Source organism: Scophthalmus maximus, chromosome 4, assembly GCF_022379125.1.
Source record: "Scophthalmus maximus strain ysfricsl-2021 chromosome 4, ASM2237912v1, whole genome shotgun sequence".
NCBI lineage: Eukaryota > Metazoa > Chordata > Actinopteri > Pleuronectiformes > Scophthalmidae > Scophthalmus > Scophthalmus maximus.
Genome location: NC_061518.1, coordinates 7,002,613 through 7,022,657, shown reverse-complemented (window position 1 = coordinate 7,022,657; position 20,045 = coordinate 7,002,613). Strand labels below are relative to the sequence as shown.

General features: G+C 43.0%; 2 protein-coding genes across 3 annotated transcripts; both read left to right on the top strand.

Annotated features, from left to right (window-relative positions):
• The first annotated feature begins 212 nt into the window (after window positions 1-212).
• LOC118302790 (cytochrome P450 27C1) lies at window positions 213-8,815 on the top strand. The gene is made up of 9 exons (XM_035629231.2): window positions 213-714; window positions 1,934-2,124; window positions 2,458-2,657; window positions 3,008-3,217; window positions 4,035-4,198; window positions 6,399-6,565; window positions 6,784-6,862; window positions 7,084-7,287; window positions 7,689-8,815. The coding sequence occupies exons 1-9, from the start codon at window positions 433-435 to the stop codon at window positions 7,806-7,808; spliced, it is 1,617 nt and encodes a 538-aa protein (XP_035485124.1). The 5' UTR covers window positions 213-432; the 3' UTR covers window positions 7,809-8,815.
• A 1,487-nt stretch (window positions 8,816-10,302) lies between these two features.
• Window positions 10,303-20,015, top strand: rbm26 (RNA binding motif protein 26). Of its 2 annotated transcripts, XM_035628606.2 has the most exons (23): window positions 10,303-10,773; window positions 10,882-11,000; window positions 11,345-11,463; window positions 11,546-11,637; window positions 11,733-11,986; window positions 12,171-12,449; window positions 12,523-12,765; window positions 13,082-13,222; window positions 13,328-13,468; window positions 13,720-13,828; window positions 13,950-14,106; window positions 15,244-15,444; window positions 15,836-15,937; window positions 16,030-16,098; window positions 16,200-16,298; window positions 16,424-16,498; window positions 16,666-16,836; window positions 17,171-17,275; window positions 17,455-17,658; window positions 18,051-18,137; window positions 18,278-18,391; window positions 18,848-18,971; window positions 19,894-20,015. In XM_035628606.2, the coding sequence occupies exons 1-22, from the start codon at window positions 10,715-10,717 to the stop codon at window positions 18,935-18,937; spliced, it is 3,030 nt and encodes a 1,009-aa protein (XP_035484499.2). In that variant the 5' UTR covers window positions 10,303-10,714; the 3' UTR covers window positions 18,938-18,971; window positions 19,894-20,015. The 2 variants fall into 2 exon arrangements, with proteins under 2 accessions (XP_035484499.2, XP_035484498.2); XM_035628605.2 differs by having other exon boundaries at window positions 10,304-10,773; window positions 18,848-20,015.
• Window positions 20,016-20,045: the final 30 nt, after the last annotated feature.

The window sequence follows — 20,045 nt, the reverse complement described above, 5'->3', positions numbered from 1 at the left end:
AGACAATGTGTGTGTGCACGTGTTTTTGTTGGGAGGGGGTGGGTGATGATTGATCGGTGTGACATAACTGTGGCACTTTCACGTTGTAATGCACTGAAAGAATGAACCCAACAGCTATTTTTTTTTTAAGGGGGGGAGAAACGCCCACACCCGAATAAAGAGACATCCCTCCCTTCTGTTGGAGCGAACATCCAATCCTCTTCCACGTCTGCGGTTGTACAAGCCACGATTCAAAAGCGACACTCGATAAAACACCCAACTCCTGTGCCGAAACGCACAGGGAGGGCTGCTCGCACACGTGCAGGGAACATGCATCTGCAGCACTGAACTCTTGCGCTTCTCGACTTTGCAAAAACAAAACGAGATAAATCTTCACTTTTCATTGCGCGCAGGTAAACGCCACCAAAAAACCCCAAACAAGGCATTGTAATAATGGCACTGCTGAATCATCTCAGGGCGGCATCCTGGAGGAGCGTTCGAGGCGACCGGCTGAATGTGCAGCTGTTTTCCGCTCTGCGCGCTTTGCACAAGTCGGCGGCCAGCGAGGCTTTGGGGGTCTCCGCGGCCCAAGAGGAGACCATGCCCCAGAGGCTGATCACACCGGAGGACGTCGGCACAGTCAAGACCCTGAACGAGATGCCCGGACCGAGCACCGTGTCCAACCTGGTCGAGTTCTTCTGGAGAGACGGGTTTAGCAGAATTCACGAAATCCAGGTAATGGTGCCCCCCTGTGTGCTTTATTTCTTTTCGTGTGTTCTAGGCGTCTGCCAAATCCGATGCGTAAAATGGCACAGGCCGTTGCGTAAAAGTGCACCAGGGGTTCGGTCTGGGCTAACGTTCCACTCCAATACGTGGAATTTTGTAGAGGGAGTCAGTTAATACCCTGATAGCCCCCCCCCCCCCTCACGACATGCAGAAGAGGATCTTGTTATAAAGTTCTTTGGTTTCTGGAGTCTTTGGAGTGTTCAAAAATTAAAAAGTGGAAAATGTGAAAATTAGTCATTAGGATTTCAAACTAAACTTCTGTCTTGTTGCCGACACAATGGATATATATTCATCACCCAGACCTGATGGTCACTTAGTCTTAAAACTGAATCTTATGAAACCTAATACAAACTCATACACCCAGTCTTTTGTAAGAAAGTCAGGTGATGACACCCCTCATCCCATATTTCCTTAATTGTTGATATGCAAATGTAATTAGCGCTCCTTGTCTCCCTTACCCATTGTTGTTCAGGGGATTTTTGTGTCTGTGTTTGTTTGTAAATTTAATCAAGCCACCGTACTGTCATGTAAAAGTAGAAGTCATTTCACTATGTTTAGCCCTTTTTTTTAACACCTTCATTTGATGTTAATAGTTGGACAGTTGCTTATCAACACACGTTCTACTGTATTTCTAAAAGAGTTTCCCCATAAAACTGTATTTTAAAAGTCAAGACTGGCTCAAACCAAAAAACATATCGTGGCACATCAGCAGTCTTCCTCAATAATATGGAAATAGTGTACATTAGTAAAATATAAAAAAATCACTGTTACTGGTAACAGTCAGAAAAATAAAGGTAGCCTATTTTTTGGATGGTGGGTGAAATTAAGATAAGGTTGTTGTCACAGACTGGTTTTTGACACCGTTGGCATGAACTGTATTTCTCCGCTCAACTGTGCCGTGTTAACTTAATTAGTTTGCAGTAATCCGATCAAATAGGATTAAGTATTTAGAGATTTAAAACACATTCGCCTTTCTTAGCTAAAACCTGGAGTAAATCTCACAGTATATCTTCATAATTACATTTTGATATATTTATTTATTTTTTTTAAAGTTGGGTCAGTGAAATCGATGCTGAATTTTTTTTTTTCCCCATTTCCAAAAGCCATTTAGGTCAAACTCACGTAAAGTAAGACACATGTCCACTGAAATTTCTCTACTGCTCTACAGCTGGAGCACAGAAAGAAGTATGGAAAAATCTTCAAGTCCCGCTTTGGGCCCCAGCTGGTGGTCTCAATCGCAGACCGGGACCTGGTGGCTCAGGTGCTGAGGGCCGAGGGCACGGCCCCTCAGAGAGCCAACATGGAGTCCTGGAAGGAATACAGAGACATGAGAGGCCGAGCCACTGGCCTCATCTCAGCGTGAGTCTCCTGCGGCCTTTTTGATCTTTGAGTCTGATTGAAAGAAATGATTATGGAGCTTCCACATGTGTAGATGGCACAGCACAAAACTGTGTGTCTGGGCCACATTTCCAGGATCAGCTCACCTCTGGTTCTTCTAATTCTCAATAGTCAGCATATGTATCTATAACCTCTGAGATATTGTGCTTCCCCATTTATCATCAGTGCTTTAAGTTTTTCAACAGCTTCACCACTTTCATCCCTGATGTAACTCTACACGTCTATGAATTCTCCGTTTTGAAATAAGAGAACACATGGGAACGGGAATCTGAGACCTTGTCCCCTTTTCTCCAGTGAGGGAGAAGAGTGGCTGAAGATGCGGAGCGTGCTCAGGCAGCTCATCATGCGTCCCCGTGACGTGGCGGTGTTCACTGACGATGTGAACAAAGTGGTGGATGACCTGATCAACAGAGTTTGTGCTCTGCGCGCAGAGGAGTCTGATGGAGCAACTGTCCTCAACGTGAATGACCTCTTCTTCAAATATGCCATGGAAGGTTGGTAAAGATCCTGCGAAGTTTGGTGAACGAACTGAAAACTGGGGCAGGATGGATTGTGAAAAGTGGTAGTGCAGTCGGAGTTCAGTGAAGCTATCGGAGAGGACAGAAATGGGTAATGGAAAAGAGAAAATGGACAGGACAAATGAAAATACACAAACGATCCAAAGCGTCTCTAATGTCGATTTGTCCCAACGAAAGAAGTTGCCAGGATACTAAAATGTACAAACCATTGATGTCCTCACGTTTCTATTTCTAGTTACTCGGGCATAAAAAACAAATGATGGGGTAAGGAATCCTTGTTGCAGCTTTCCTTGAAATAACTTCTTCCTTGCCCTTTGTCTTTACAGGCGTGGCGGCCATTTTGTACGAGTGCCGACTTGGCTGTTTGGAAAATGAGATTCCCAAGGAAACGCAAGACTACATCGATGCACTGAACCTCATGTTCAGCTCCTTCAAGACAACCATGTATGCCGGGGCGATCCCCAAGTGGCTCCGACTGATCATTCCCAAACCGTGGCTGGAGTTCTGTAGCTCCTGGGATGGCCTCTTCAAGTTCAGTGAGTAGACTACGGCATATGATCCTTTCAACCACATGGGGCCCAGTACCTGGACTACAGGGCGTTCAGATTGGAAAGGATATTTCAGCGATTGAGCACCGCACTTCAAGACTGGCAAGAGACAGATTTTAAAAAGAAAAACTGATGCAGAGGAGGCTGAGAGACGTATAGTCCCAAGTAAGGGTCGAGCTCCAAAAACGGTGCATGCTATGAAGGCTTTTGTTACGAATTTGTAGTCCCCTCGCACAAATGATCCAATAAACCCTCATCAACTCTCGACCAAGCTTCACCAGAGCCTCAGAAGTCATTATACAACTGTTGATCACCAAATGAACTGAGCTTAATCTGTAAAACTGCTGTAGTGACCCTGTTTGTTTTCCTGTTTGAAGTTTTGACTTTAAAAAGTTTTTTGGGGGGGGGTTGCCTCAAGTACCAAATGAAAATCACCACTTGTACCACAGGATTCCTGAATGGCTCTCTCCAGTGCAAAGAGTTGATGCGTTTTTAAAATCACTGTAAAATGTCTGCAGAGTGTAAACATGTTAGATAACGCTTTCTCAGTTGTACTTCTTAAACTACAGATGGCAAAGCAAGGGTCTGGTCAATGTGCCTGGCATTAATAGAAAGGAATGTTGATTTGCATATAAATCTCTACTGCTGAACCGAAGGAACTGTGGGAGTGTGGGGTCCCACTGTTACATAACCCGTTCTCTCTTCTCTCTTTCCTTTTCTTCTCTATCCTCCCTCACCTCCTCCTAACAATCCCCCTCCCCTTTTCATTCATCCCTCCTTCTCCTCTGTCCCGGTGGGATCCCAGGCCTTATTCACGTTGACAAGAGACTCCGAGATATCAAGACCCAGCTGGAGCAGGGAGAGGACGTGAAGGGGGGACTGCTCACTCACATGCTCATCGCCAAGGAGATGAGTGTGGAGGAGATCTACGCCAACGTAACGGAGATGCTGCTGGCCGGGGTCGACACGGTGTGTGTGTGTGCGCGCCTGTGTTTGTGCAGAAGTGTGTTATGGGATATGTGCAGAGAGGTCTTTGCGGGGTGTGTTTAGGCGGACTGGGAGTCGCACGTGTGTGTGTGTGTGTGTGTGTGTGTGTGTGTGTGTGTGTGTCTGTCTGTGTGTGTGTCTGAGTCAGTGTTGAGTTTCAAGGGTTGGGTTTCTGGCGCCACATCCGTGCCTGTGTAGCGGTGCCAGCGTCAGGTCAGAGCAGTGAATCGGGGTGTTACACAGTATCCCTCTGGCAAACTTGTTCTCACTCATATTTAGTTTCGCGTCATTTGTCCGTAGGATCTACATAGGAGGGCTTTGTGTTTTTCTTCTTCTACAACACATCTGTTTCGTGCGTTCACCGGTTTCCATATTGGAATTTAATTGAATAACGCTTGCGAATCATTAAGGCTGTTATTGGAGAACCATTTCTTGTGGAAATCTTTTACCTTTTTAATTGGCAGATGAAAGACTGCAGAGAGGGCAAACACTGGAAGGGAGAAGAAACATCACATGGCTTACATCAAAGGTCCTGCGTCAGATTTGGACCCAGGATGTTACTTTTTCGTGGCCAGCGCCTCGGTCTGTCTCCTCACACCCACTCGACACAGTTCAACTGGAGTGGAACATATTTTAAATTAACCTGAAAATGTTCAGTCAAAATGTTGCCTGCTAATGCACAGTACCCGCTAAGAAAGATCATCCAGCTGTTTCACACTTCACGCGTTACTGTGAGCACAAGTGGGCAGTTGCTGCCTAATTTGTTTGGGGTACTGTCAGATTAATAAGAATTATGGGTGTGGAGTGTTTTGTGCTGAGCTAGGGGCCATGGGATGAAAGGGTGTGTGTGTGTTTTCGTTGAACTTGTTGCAACGGCCACGTCCTGGTAGGGGGTGGACTTCGCTGAGCCACTACCTGACCCCTTGGTGCATTTGCCTTTGCTCAGCACACACAGGAGCTGTCAAGACATGTTAGCCACAGCCAGAGTTATAGCACAGTCTGGGCAGAGGTGAGACGAGGGCCACGAGTGATGGTTGTGGGCCTGAGGTGGAGGGACGCCGTGATGAAAAAGCAATGATTGGGGGATTGGAGTGGGGAAGGAGGAGGACAAAAAGATTTGGGTGTACAATGGATGATGTGTGGGGATGGAGGGGAGAGGCCCGAGCCCCGTAGAGCTGTGTTCGGATGAGCTTTTGTCATATGATTCCTGTCGGGCTTTGTCCGAGGTGTTGCCGGCGTCTGTGCCAGCTGGGGTTAATCAGGAGCAAGTTGGTAAGATGGGGAGAGGGAGACGAGAGAGCGGGAGGGGGGAGTCTGAGGAAGAGTAGGGGAAGAGGGAGGTAGAGGACGCGACAGCGAAAAGGACGGTGGGGCATATACAAGGGACGATACACTGAGCTCTATTCAGTTTGACGTTTGCTCTGATATCCGTATGTCATTAAATGCATGGGTGGAAAACTGAAGAGGAACGATAGACAGGATAGCAGGAAAACTAAATAAGATGTGCGCTTGGACAATGAGACATAGTACAGTGTTTAAAGATTGTGTAAACACAGGAAAGGTGTCAACCATTTTCATATCATTTTCCAATCTGCCCACGTCAGTGAAATTTAAATGTCAGCAAAGTGAGTCAGAGAAAAGGAAGGTCAATTGAGAACAGGGGGGTGACTGAAATGAGCAGGTCGGGTGAAATGAAGGAAAGAGGAAAAGAAAAATAGTCAGGGCGTGTCCAATGAGAAGGGGGAAAGCACGAGATGTGTCGGAAGTGCCGGGAGAGGGAGTCCAAGCTGCGAGTGGATACATCGGTTTAACGAAGGAATCCCCATGTGACGCAGCTGAGTGGATGTAATCAAGTTATAATTGAATGAGAGTAGACGAGTACCGGTGATGTAACACCTCGGGATAAAGGGCTGAGATTGCAGCTGGAGGACGGGACCAGAGCGTCTTCTCAGCACGTGGAATCAGCCCCCTCTCCCTCAAAGCCCCTCGCTGTTTCCCAACACTTATGCAACACAGCGGAAAAACTCTTGTATCAGCTTGAGCTGCAGGCAAAGTCAAACCTGTTGCAAAACATCCGCAAAGGCCACATCTCTGCAGGGATTTAGTGGAAAAGCTAAAGAACTGTACTCATCTTGTACTACTGCTTTTTATGAAAATATACCCCTTTCTTCTATCCCCCTAGACCTCCTTCACTCTTTCGTGGGCCAGCTACCTGTTGGCACGTCACCCTCATGTACAGCAGCAGATCTATACGGAGGTGACGAGGACTCTGGGACCTGGAGCAGTGGCCACAGCTGAAGATATCCAGCATATGCCTCTTATCAAAGGGCTGGTCAAAGAGACTCTCAGGTGGAGACTGCGGCGACTTTTTTAACTGTCACGTTTATTTTATTTCTTTAATTCTCTTGCTGTTTTCTCGTTAGTTAAGTTGGTTTGTCTACAGTTTTAATCCACTTTGAGAATCTGTCCCTGCCTTTGGTCCGCAAGTTCGCGTGCATATCTTTTATGCTGTTTTTCAATGTGCAGTGCTGTTGAATAAGTCTTTGTCCATTCCTCCCTGGGGGCAGGCTGTTTCCGGTTCTCCCAGGCAACGGACGGATTACCCAGGATGACTTGGTGGTGGGTGGATACTTCATCCCCAAAGGGGTAAGCCTGATAGAGACATAATAGATGCGAGCCTTCTGGAGTGTGTTTGTGCATGCAGAAAAAAAAAAAGTATTGCCATAAGAGTGAGCCAAAAGCATTTCAGTGGAACCAGATGTAACACGACCTTGCATTACTCATACATCAGTCTCTTTCTCTCTGCTGTACAATGGCCCAGCAGTTTTCATTACACCACTGGCAATTTTTTTTCCTTCTGTGCGTAGACTCAGCTGGCCCTGTGTCACTACAGCACATCTTTGGAGGAAGAGAGCTTTGCCGATGCGTTAGACTTCTGTCCACAACGCTGGATTCGGAAAGACTACACCGATCGCGTCGACAACTTTGGCTCGATTCCCTTTGGCTACGGCATCCGGAGCTGCATCGGCAGGAGAATAGCCGAGCTGGAGATGCATCTAGCCCTCACGAGGGTAGGGGAGATACCCACTCTTGGGTGCACGCACATTCAAAATTTTGTCTTCAGACATAAAGACTATAAATACATTAACTTATAGCAATTCATATTTTTGGGGGGTTTTTGTGTCATGCATACAAGTGTGCTCAACCCCAAAAGACACCATAAAGGGATACAGTATAAATTACGTCCAGAATGCTGCTCATACACTTTCAACAACAAATAAAAATAAAAGCCTTGAATCATCATAATAAGAACAGTGGAAACAAATGGCTCTGACCATTTCCGGATGTTTGAGTTCCCTGCTGTGCCACGAAGCATCTTCAGTCATACCGATGTACTCACAGATAAATGTGTCACCATAAAAACAGGTTACACAATATGATGGACACCTCTGTGTTTTTGCTCTTTGTGCAGCTCATTCAAAGGTTCCGCATTTGCCAGTCTCCCCTCACTGCTGACGTCAACGCGAAAACCCACGGCCTACTCTGCCCCGCTGCTCCCATTCACCTGCAGTTCATCGACAGGGAAAACTAGATGCCGACTCGTCTACATTAGGTCTACCATACTGAATGTTTTCAAAGTGCTTTTTAGATACTAATGTCAGGGCACAGAAATAGTTCTGGACCAATGATGTGATGTTAAAAACGTGTTTTTCGTATATTTATACAGTTTGTATTTAGTAAAAACCACTGCAGTTTGTTTGGGCTGTTACTCCTCCATTCATCCTATTCAAAATAGTGAGTGGAAACATGAACTATAATCAATGTACTTATCATATCATATCCTTTTCTGTTACAATGCATGCATGTTTGTTACACATTATAACATTAGTGAATAATGTGTTTATACACACATTACACATTATACATTTGGTTGTGTATACACACATTATAACATGAACACACTGTTCTTAATTTTGACAAATCATATCACTGGTAATGTTGAAGGTCAACCATGAATGTACTGAAAATGATCTGTTTCATAGGAATGTATATAATGAGCTTTATTTGATGCTAATGCTTTCTTTGTGTTGCAAACCACAATATCTTACCAGGTTGTTTTTTTTCTATAAACAACAGAGTGTTTAATCACTAGAGTGGCATTACATTACTTTAATCCAAACATAATTTAAACATATATATTTGTAAGAAAAATTAACTTTTGAATATGAAAGGAATTTAATTGTCCTGTGAGTTTATGAATGAACCACTATAAAGTTAATATTTTTAGCTAGTGAAAATGTATCTCTATTTGTTCACATATGTTTGGACAAAAAAAAATAAAGTTTAGTAATTTTGTTTTCAATGCCGTTTGTGTGAATACTAGTGTTTTACCAGAACATGAGTTACATTGTGGGTTTTACTGAGAAGGAAAGTGAATGTTACAGAACAGTTTGTTTTGCGAGGAGAAGAGACAAGTCGTTGTTGGATTGGGTCATTTTGAAGGATCATACTGCATCGAGGAAAAGTCTCTGTATGTATCTGCTCTTTTGTGTATCTGCACCTTTTGACTGTATTAAAGATGTTGTGTGTTGTCCAAAATACTGTCAGTGTCAATGAGTGTCAGTATCAGCTGTGTATCAAAGGTAGAACATTACAAAGCCACAGTTTCATACATGTATAACTACAGCAAACCAAGAGCAATGGAAAGAAAAAAAAACAGGGATAGGCAAATATGTATTTGTATCTGTATTTTAGTATACTTACGGTTCAAAAATATCACATGCCATGTAGATAGAATGGATATTTGTATTACATGAAATGTCTCTAAGAAGATAGTACAGGAATAATCATGTTAAGACATTCAACATATTGCATACATTAATTGTTTCTTTGTTTTGTACAGGGGAAATTAGTGAGATGTACTGCTCCATTTCCTTCATGAACACAAATAAATGGGGGTTTATGTTTGTGAATCTTCATTTATGGATGTGGAATTTGGCAAGATGCAAGAACAGATTGATGAGGAAAAACGCATTCCTCAACAAACAACCAAACATATTATTTTTATAGTAAAAAAGCAAAGCCAGAGAAAATGTTGTTGGAACTATAAAAGTGTTTACATCTTCCCGCAGTTTAAATGCAAAGTTCACAAAACTAAATGAGAGAAAGTGCAATCCACAGAAAATTTACAATTTACATCGTCACACGTCATTTTTTTAAAAAAATATGCAATAGGGTAAAATCTATGGATCAACTTGAATTAGACTTCTTTTCACTTTGTTTGTTAAAAGTAACTTTTTGTGGTAAGGGTCTATAGCTCTTCTTCTGGGTTTTTTTGGCAGTTGGCAAACAACAAATTGAAGCATTACCGCCAGAGTGTGGCCCAGCATCGCTATTATTTACTATATAAAATAAAAATTGACCAAAGACACAAACAAAAAATAATAATTAACGAACAAATACAAAATAAGCAAACCCCCCCCCCCCCCCCCCCCCAAAACCCCCCCCCCCCCAAAAAACAACCATATATCTTCTCAATGACATGTGTTTGTCTAAGATACTGAAATGTTACCGTGTTCATGTTACCATGTTCCTCTGCACTCTACTGGTAACTGATTGTACTACTGCACTATTCCTACTATTAATATTCTAATTCTCTATATTTTTGCAATTCGTATATTCTTTTTACATTTGTTTGTGTATATATTGTATATATTTTGTGTGCTGTGTGAAATGTGCTACTGTTACACCGGAATTTCCCAGCTTGGAATAAATAAGGTAACTATCTATCTATCTATCTACCTATGACTTGATAACACTCATTTGTGTTCTTTTGTAGTACAGTATAGATTAAATTGTACTTTTTCCTTTCTGAGATTTTTGAATCAGATGCCTTCTTTCTTGCTCATATTTTTGACAGTGCAACATAACATGCTCTATTGTTTCATTTATTGTTGGGTCTAAGGTCGAGGCCGTGCTCTCGCGACGTGATTGGTTGTCCAATCTCGCTCGTCGTGCATTTGTTTTGCTGTGATCCTCCTCCTGGAGTTTTGTGACGTCAGCCTGACTCTCGCGATAGTTTACCGACGAGAACAAAAGCGGAAGTAAATAGTCCCCATGGCACGATAGCTTGTGCGAGGGGGATAAAGTGTGTAAGTCAAGCGTGGACGCGCACTCGCGTTCAGGTCGAAACAGTTCACAACATTCAGAGTTGGTTGGTCGAACGTTGAAAAACAAAGCAGTAGACTCGCTCCATGCACACTTCCGTGACATACGTAGCACGAGAGTTGGGGAATCGAGCAGCACGCCTGGGGCCTGGAAGCGACCGCGGCTAGCTAGCTAGCTAGCTCACGTAGCTAACGTCCACTCGGCTAAGTTGTTAGCTAACGTCGCGTTCCAGCACCGGCGACGCCGAAGCTCAACCCAAGTGTCTGCTTCCCCTTTGGACGAGTACGCGACAGACACCGCGGTGGAGGGGGAAGTTCGGCTGCATCTAAAATGATCATTGAAAACCTCGATGCCTTGAAAACATGGCTGTCTGAAACCCTCGAGCCCATGTAAGTAACGGTGGCTTCCGTCCGCACAGCTGTTTTCTTCCCAGACAACTTATCCACAGCCCCTCTTTTCATGTTTTAAATCCGTGTGTCTTGTCATCTCAATGCCAGCTGTGATGCAGACCCCTCTGCCCTCGCAAAGTATGTTGTTGCTCTGGTGAAGAAGGATAAAAGTGAAAAGGAACTTAAAGCCCTGTGTATCGACCAGTTGGATGTATTTCTACAGAAAGGTGATTAATCCCGTCTTCTTCTTCTTCTTCTTCTTTTTGCCCACATATTAAACATGTATCGCTGTTATGTTGGTATTTGTGAATCCTGTTAAACTATCTTGGTTGAATCCACACGTCTAACAAGAGAAGTAAACATGAAGCATGGCTGGTTAATTATTCTCAAGAGAAGCAAATGTTTATCCCTGTGACCTTAACACATGTGGGAGACACTAACTGGGGATAATGAGTCCCCTTCTTCACGAAAGCCTTGTTATATGTATGATCTGTGTCAAATAGAATCGTTATCACTGCATTAAAACAATGTCCTTGATTTGTGTTCATCTTTTTTCTTCTTTTTTTTTCAGAGACTCAGCCATTTGTGGATAAGCTGTTTGAAGCCGTTAACAACAAATGCTACCTCCCGCCGCCAGAGCAGCCATCTTCTCTGGGCAAAGTTGAGAAAGATGAGCACAAAAAAGACGAGGTAATTTCTCCTGCGATGCCAACACGTGCTACACAGATAGAGTTATGTATCTGAAGCTACATGTTTACCTCTTTTTTCCCAGACTAATAGGGAAGAAGAACGAGAGAAGAAGTTTTCTCGGCGAGTGAATCACAGCCCTCCGCAATCGAGCTCTCGCTACGGTAGAGATATCAGGTTAGTGCACCTGCTCGCTGGCATTTGTTTTGGTCTTCAGCTTTGCCTTTACCTTTTCGATAATTACTATGTCATTGTTTATCCAAATGTTTTAGGAGAGGGGATGACCGCAAGAGAGATGATCGCTTCAGGAAGCGAGAATACGACCGCGTCCCGCCGAGGAGGGACTCATACCGCGAACGCTACAATCGCAGGAGAGGTCGCAGTTACAGTCGTAGCCGCAGCCGGAGTTGGAGCAAGGACCGCCTCCGAGACCGCGACAGAGAGAGGGACAGGGACAGGGACAGGGATCGAGATCGGAGCAGAAGCCGGACGCACAGCAGAACTCGGTCAGCAAGCAGGAGTAGAGGTAAGAACCTGATAAAATGATTTAAGGCAGTTTACACATGGTCACAAGCAGCATGCAGAAATTCAGCTACTTTCCATCTAAAGTAGTTGTTTTCACAACAGTCTTAAATCACATCATCACTTCTGCCATGTGAAAGATACTGTTCTAGTCCCTTCTTTTATACATGGCCTTCGTCCGTTCACAGAGCGAGATTCTGGAAAATTAAAGTTCGACCATGAACGAGTGGAAAGGCCAGAGAGTGGTGACGGCTACAACGCAGCACCCCAGGTCTCCACTGCAACCACTTCGCACTTCCCCGTGCCAACACTGAGCAGCACCATCACGGTCATCGCCCCCACACATCACCACAGCAACAACACCACTGAGAGTTGGTCAGACTTCCGGCCTGAACAACCATTGGACCTGGGCCCTTTTAGCAGAGGACCCCCCCTCCAACCGAGAAAACGATGCCGGGACTATGATGGTAAGAAAAGTCTGCATTAACTTTGCAGACCTGTTGTATTTCTTGTTTGATGATTTACATTTGTCTTTTCCAGAAAAGGGCTTCTGCATGCGTGGGGACATGTGTCCTTTTGACCATGGAAGTGACCCAGTTGTAGTGGAGGATGTCAATTTGCCCAATATATTGCCCTTCCAACCTCCGCCGCTCCCCGGTGTGGATGCCCCACCACCACCAGGGCTCCCACCACCACCACCGCTCATGAACCCCCCACCTGTAAACCTGCGGCCCCCTGTGCCCCCACCAGGTGCCCTTCCACCCAGCCTACCACCTGTTGCAGGTAGATGTCCCATTTATTTTTTCAATGACACATGGGTCCAGGATGAACTAAACTAAGTACAGGCTTAACAAACTCCTACTCTACAAAAGTATTGGCAAACATCATTAGCAGTGTAGCTGCATCTTCTGTAGTTAAAACAAGATAGCGAATTGTTGGTGTTTCCATCCATTGCGCACATATTGCATTTCTCGGTATTGCCATCCAGTCTTCCAATCTTTTTTAAGCATTTTTAAAAACTTTTTGCGAGCAACTCGGTCGTTGTTATTGGTCTTTTATTAGTTTTTTCTAAAAAAAAAAAGTATTCTTTCTGACACAGGTCCCCCTCCTCCACTTCCTCCACTGCAACCGTCGGGCATGGACGCGCCTCCTAATTCCATCACAAGCTCTGTCCCCACCATTGTCACCTCTGGGATGCGTCCCTCGCATCCTCAGGCCTCAGTGCCACTCTTCAACCCTGGTAATGTCTTTTTGAAGTCACATTTATTTTTGTAATCATGAATCACTGTTACTCTGCTTTGCATCGCTGTTAAATGGGTTACATCATCCTCTCTCTGCCGACCAGACAACTACGAGACAGATATGTACAATCCAGAGGCTCCCAGCATCACCAATACCTCCAGGCCAATCTACCGCCATCGGGTCAATGCCCAGAGACCCAACCTGATTGGACTCACAATGGGGGACATGGACCATCCACCGAGAGGTACTGTTGACATGAAATGAACTATCTGAGCTTTGAATTGATTGTCTGTAAACGTTACTATTACCACACTTAGCCCTTTGACCTGTGTATAGCAATTGGCTGATTCACAAACAGGGAAAATACCATAATTCAGTACTTTGCTATTGTATTTGTGTTTTGGATGTATATTTAAATATCTTGCCTTTAATAGATACAATTTGAGCTCAGTTGTGTTATGTAAAACTGACCTATTGGCATTTGTCCCTCACCAGACAAGATTCCCAACAACTGCATGCGGATTGTTATGGAATCTGATCCGAGGAAGAGACCACCTATCTCCCACGATGGAGGCCTCCCCCCCAAGAAACCTTGGTTTGACAAGTAAGACACCCTTTTTCCTTTTAAGATAAAATATGTTTGAGCAAATTTATTAGACACATTTGACAGAGGTATGTTTCACAGCTTGCCCGCTGAATTCTGAATATTTCTCTTCTCCACCCAGACCCAACTTTAACAAACCCAACCACCAGGGCTTCCACAAAAGACCTCCGTTCTCTCCCAGCACCAAGCTGCTGGTCCGGCAAATCCCCCCCGATCTCAACAACATCAGCAAACTCAATGAACACTTCAGCAAATTTGGCACCATCGTCAACCTGCAGGTCAGTCTCGACGTGGTTCTAGAGGCCAGACAAGTCTCAGCTTCGATGGTCTGTCGGTAAATGAACAATATGTATGATTGAGGGTAAAGGGCTTTTAAAACGACTTCATCATTGAGTTTGACACAGGATTTTTATGAAGTTTTGGTTTGTGTACCAGTTTAGATTTCATCTTTTGTTATTTGCTTCTGTGACTTAGTAACTGCACTTAGGCTACATCTATACTTTTATGTTGTATTTTTTTAAAGGCACAACTTTTGCTATAATTTTTCACCTGGCGTCCACTTTACTTTTACAAGCCGCTAAAACTGAGAGTATTGGAAGCCAGTTATCAGTATTATGATTTTAAATAGTTGGGGCATAACCTGATTAGTGTGAAGCCAACCCGAGATTTCTGGAGGAACTAGTAGAAAATGTCGAGGACCTAAAAGTCCTTCAACATTAACTAACTCCCATCATCCAAATGCTTTCAGGCACTGGTTTTTGAACCACGTTATAGTGTATTATTGTATTCACTTACTGTGACAGTTTGGAAGTTTAGGGTTGAGTAGAATCCAATTTTGTGATACTGATAAACATATCATTTCCTGCCACAAGGTGGCTACAGTGCTCTGCAATTGTTATTTTCCATCCTATATCTTTACATCAACGTTTTCGAACTTATATTCACTTTCATGTTGTCTTCTTAAGTGAAACACTCTGTGCATGTAATTTTCCTGGTAATGCTTTTTGAGCTGAATTTCTTGTATGAAAGGTGCCGTTCAAATACATTTTATTCATTTATAGCAATTGACAACATTAACAACATCTAATTACAATGAAAGTAAAACTTTGAGTGCAAATACCAACTCTCTTGCACTCGCCATCTCCTGTTTTTTTTTTTTTTTTTTAAAAATCTCCCTTTTGAGGAGAAGCTGTCATGTTGCCCCTGAGAATATGATGATCAGTTTTGATGACCTTTTTTTGACGTCATTTCTTTGCAAAATTTCTTTGCTTACAAAAAATCTGTCATCACTTAAACTACATAATCTTTAACCACGTGACGCTGGATAAATTATTTTCTCATGATTAGAACTAAAACAGACACTGTTGCTGTTTTCATAAATCCCCTAGATACCATTTTTTTTGTTTGTTTAACAGGTGGCCTACCAGAATGACCCAGAGGGGGCCCTGATCCAGTTTGCCTCTCCAGATGAGGCCAGGCGAGCTATACAAAGCACAGAGGCTGTTCTCAACAACCGCTTCGTCAGGGTGCACTGGTTCCGTGATGATGGGAGGGACGGACCGGGCCAAGGCCAGTCTCAGTCGCAGCAGCAGCAGCAGCAACCACAGCCAACGATGGTAAAAGTCGATTTCATATTCATTCATGACGATGATTGGTTTGTTTGGTTTCACCACAAGCAAAAAAAACATTGATAGTACTCGCATAAGTAGAATTAAGAGATGATTCTTAAAACATCAAATAGAACTTTGAACTTTTTATTAGTTGTTGCTGAAGATTTCTGGAAATGGTTCATAGCTTGTTTGCGTATTATACTACTTATATACCACTGGCCAAGTTACTTCATACAATAGCTTGTTGAAATTTGTAGTTCAGCTTTACAAATGGAGAGGAGAATTTAGAAACTACATTTACAAGAAACTGGAGGATTAAACATATGTATTATTGTCTGACAGCATCTTATTTAATCATTAATCCTGAAGTAATTTGATTAACGCATCTGTCGTTCAGCTGCCCTCAGCCACTTCTCTGAAGCAGTCAGTCAAAGATCGCCTCGGACCAATGTTACCTGCAAACTCCGAGCCCTCCCAAGATTCCAGTGTAGCCTCTCAGGTGAGTGCGATGGTGTCGAGGGTTTTTGCATATACTTGTCAAAATCCGGAAAAGGTGTGTATGAACAGAATCCTTTCTCTCCTTTGATGCAGAATCCGTCTAAAGTGTCAGTGAAGGACCGTTTGGGATTTTCTTCCAAACCAGCATCTCCTGTTGAAAAAGTAGGTTATTCTGTTCGTTCAGAGTTTCTCTTTCTTGGAATTTCCATCCTTCTATTTAAAGTGGTGTCAATTTTGTGTTGTCACTTTTCTGCCCTTTTCAGGTGTTTTCAACGTCTATGGGCCTCACAAAAACGGTGTACAACCCCGTCGCCCTGAAGGCAGCCCAGAAAACCTCAGAAGAAGCCCTGAAGAAGAAACAGGTGAGAGGAGAAATGGAAGGAATAGTGGGAAAATAGAGAGGGGGAGATATTCAGATGTAAAGCAAGCAATAGAAAAGGAAGCAATAAATATTCTCATACTAAGAACATAATAATCCCTTTCACAGGAAGCCCTAAGACTACAGCAGGATGTTCGGAAGAAGAAACAGGAAATATTGGAGAAGCACATTGAGACGCAGAAGGTAAGATCCTTTGAAAAAGAGAGTTTTATACATTTCTCATAATCAAATGTCCAGTGCAACTGTTAGATTCTGAAACCTTTCTTTACAAAAGTGAATGATTCAATCTTTCTGGGAAGGAGGCTAAACCTGCGATTCTCTCTTTGTTTTTCTGCTCGTGTCCTCCGCAGCTCCTGATATCCAAACTTGAGAAGAACAAAGCAATGAAGGCAGAGGACAAAGCCAAGATCATGGAAACGTTGGGCATGTTAACCAAGAGCATCACCAAACTCCAAGAGGAGATCAAGGGAATCTCGAGCGGAAACAACCCGCAACTACGCGCAGCTAAGAGCAAGGCCCAGGTAAGAGTTTTCTCCCATTTACCGCCGTCCAACAATCCTACTGATCGAAACAAGAGAGATTGTGTTATTGTTTCGATTTTTTCTTTATTCAAACTTTTGAATTTTGTTTTTCAGTTCACTTTGTATATTAAGAAAACAGTTGTTCCTCACTTGTTATACATACCATATGCTTATATAGCTCAAGGTTTGTATTTAATCAGCTTTTATTTTTCCTGTAATCCTTTGTCAATCTAAAAGTGCCAAGTCAAAGTTTTTCTCCAGTTGCTTTTGACTTCTTACTTTCCGTCTCACACTGTTGATGACTCTCCTGATGCGAGTTATTCATATTCCTCAGGCACAGAAGGATCTGCTGGATGCAGAGCTGGACCTGTACAAGAAGACTCAGGCTGGAGAGGACACGGCTTTGTTGAAGATCAAGTACACCCAGATGCAAATCGAGGTATTAACTTGACCTTGAAAAGACAAAACTGTCCTACTTCCGCTACTTACTCAGCTGCCATTCTGAGGGCACTTGTGCTCAACTTCAAATGATCTGTCTTGAGTTTCATCTCTGATTATGTATTTCAAGATAGGAGATTGATAACCTTCCATTCCTGTTTTATTGTTTTTGAAATCCAGGCAGCTAAAAGAGGACTCCTGTCACCAGGACGAGGCCGCGGGGTCCAAGCTCGGGGCCGCGGTGCCCCCAGGGCCCGGGGGCGGGGCTCCAGAGGACGGGGAAGAGGCGCGTCGCTGCACGCCGTCGTGGACCATCGGCCGCGAGCACTGGCGATTTCTGGTTTCACCGAAGCGAACTGTGTGGACTTGCTGCCACACTTTGCTGTAAGTCGGCCTTAAACACTACTGAGTAACGGAGATTTTGATGTCCACAATTGAACCAGTATGACCTTTTTAAAGGAACAATTAGATTAATTCTGCAAACAGTGAAAACTAGTGATAGAAAAAAGCCAGAGGTGACGACTACTTGTATGACGTCATGGAGTAAACTTTTAACAGCTGTGATATGATCGCCGGTTGTGTAAACTCAATTTTAATGCAACGGTGAGAATGAGAACTCGTAGAGAAACACCCAGTCACTTGAGATTTGTTTTGTCACAACCTCACCAGTCACTCGCAGTAACAGAAGACGCAGAAGAGTTTCTTCCCACAGTCGCACAGGGTTGAGCGTGTTTTGTAAAGTGAGCAAAATGTTGTGTGTGTTCATGACTTTGAAGCAATTTGGAGAGATCGAAGATTGCCAGATGGATGAAAACAACCTGTCTGCAGTCATCACATTCAGGACGAGAACAGAGGCTGAGCAGGTGACGCATTTCTGGATTTCCCCCAACATTTTTTACCCCTGGGTTGTATTGTTTTTGGCCGGAGCACAAGGATCTAACGGCCGAGTATGTTATTTTCACGACACCTGACTCACTTTGCTCTCTGTGTCGTCTTCCTGTAGGCGGCTATTCACGGAGTGAGATTCAACAACCAGACTTTACGCCTGTCGTGGCATAAGCCTGTCATGGCCCTCAGTGCTGCGGATGCAGACGAGGCAGAACCTGAAGAGGATGAGGTTCGTGGACATTTCTCACTTTTGTCTTCATAAAAGCTGATAGGATTGATGATTTTTGTGTCCTTGGTTCTCTGTAAAGGTGATGGGTTTTCAAGGTGGAAGGTCAGGCAGGATTGATCTTATTCCATCCTATGCTGATATTAAGATTCACACAAAAGTATTTACTTTAGTGGGGATATATACAGATATTCTCTAGCGGTCAGATAACTTTTCAGTGAAGCTTGTGCAGCAGTGTCGTTTTTACAATTGGAGAACACAAGAGGGAGCCATTACACCATACAAAAGGAATTGTTTTCATGTGACCTTTGCATGACCACTTGTACTCTCAACTTACACTACACCACATGTTTACAAAGTCAAAATGAAATTCTCAGTTGAAGTGCTGATGGTGCTCAAATTTAAAGGTCTTTTCACTGTAGAGAACATTAATCCCTTTTTTTAACTCCTCCTTATCAGTACCCAGAAGAGTCACTGAGTGACGACGCGCTGTTGCAGGATGACGATGAGGAAGAGGATGACAATGAGCCACGCTCCTGGCGCAGATGAAGATCAGCGGGATGCTCGTCCCTCGGTTGCCCCGGTGTGGAAAACAAGCAACAATCCAGCAACTTCATAGTTCAATGCCTGTTTAGAAATCAACAAGGCACATTTCATTTTTGGCTAGACTTGTTTGTTTTTTTCTCCTCACAAATATGTAACTTGCAAAAGAACAAATGTGTGAGTTTGATTAATTTTAATGTATGTACCAGATGCAACAATGGTGAATTTTTTAATGCTCTTAATATAGAAGTAGATTTTTTTCTTTCTTTCTTAATTTTGGTTCACAAAACACAAATAGTTTGTCTGGACACGTGACACCTGATCATCTTTGTTGAGCTCTCAGTTGAAGAAAACAAAACCAATTGTAATTTAACTGTGTGACAGACGGTAGCTTTTTGCAGAAAAGTATTAGCGTTGACTTAAATGCTCATGTGTAAATATTTTATGTCTGGGTTTAAATGATTTGTATGAACGCTTGGCTTCTCAGTTCTTGGCTTTACTTTGGATTGTACAAAAAAATAAAGAATTGAAATGGTCTGAAAATATCCTGCCAAAAAACAACAAAAAAAGAAAAGAAAAGATCCAAAAAAAGAAAATGTGGCAGTGGAAAAAAAAAACAGACTCTAAAAAGAGCTGAAAAAGACCATTTCAAAGAAAACAAAAAAAACCTTCCTCTTCCCCTAAAGAGCAAACATTCCTGCAAAATTCCTACTTTCAATAATTTTTATTTTGAATCTTGGATTGGTAAGGTAACTCAATATCTATTACTCAATTTCACGCCAAGGTAAGAACATGACACAATCTATAACACAATCACTAACTGAAGATGATTTCAGTTATTGTCTGGCCTAAGAATTCTGTATTTGCATGGCTCAGCAGTGATATATAATATGACATTTGTTATGTTAATACCTGTAGTTCAACAGTAACTAATGACATTTGTCTTCTGTTTTTTGTTGCAGGAGCAGTTTCCAGCTACAACTCTGGTTTCTCCACGAGGCTTCAGCATTTCTCAATGTGAACTTGTATTTACTGTATGTTCGGTGCCAAACTAAGTGCTATTGTATTAAAATATAATGTTTTTCAAAAAGGAGTTGTAAAGGTTTTTTTAATG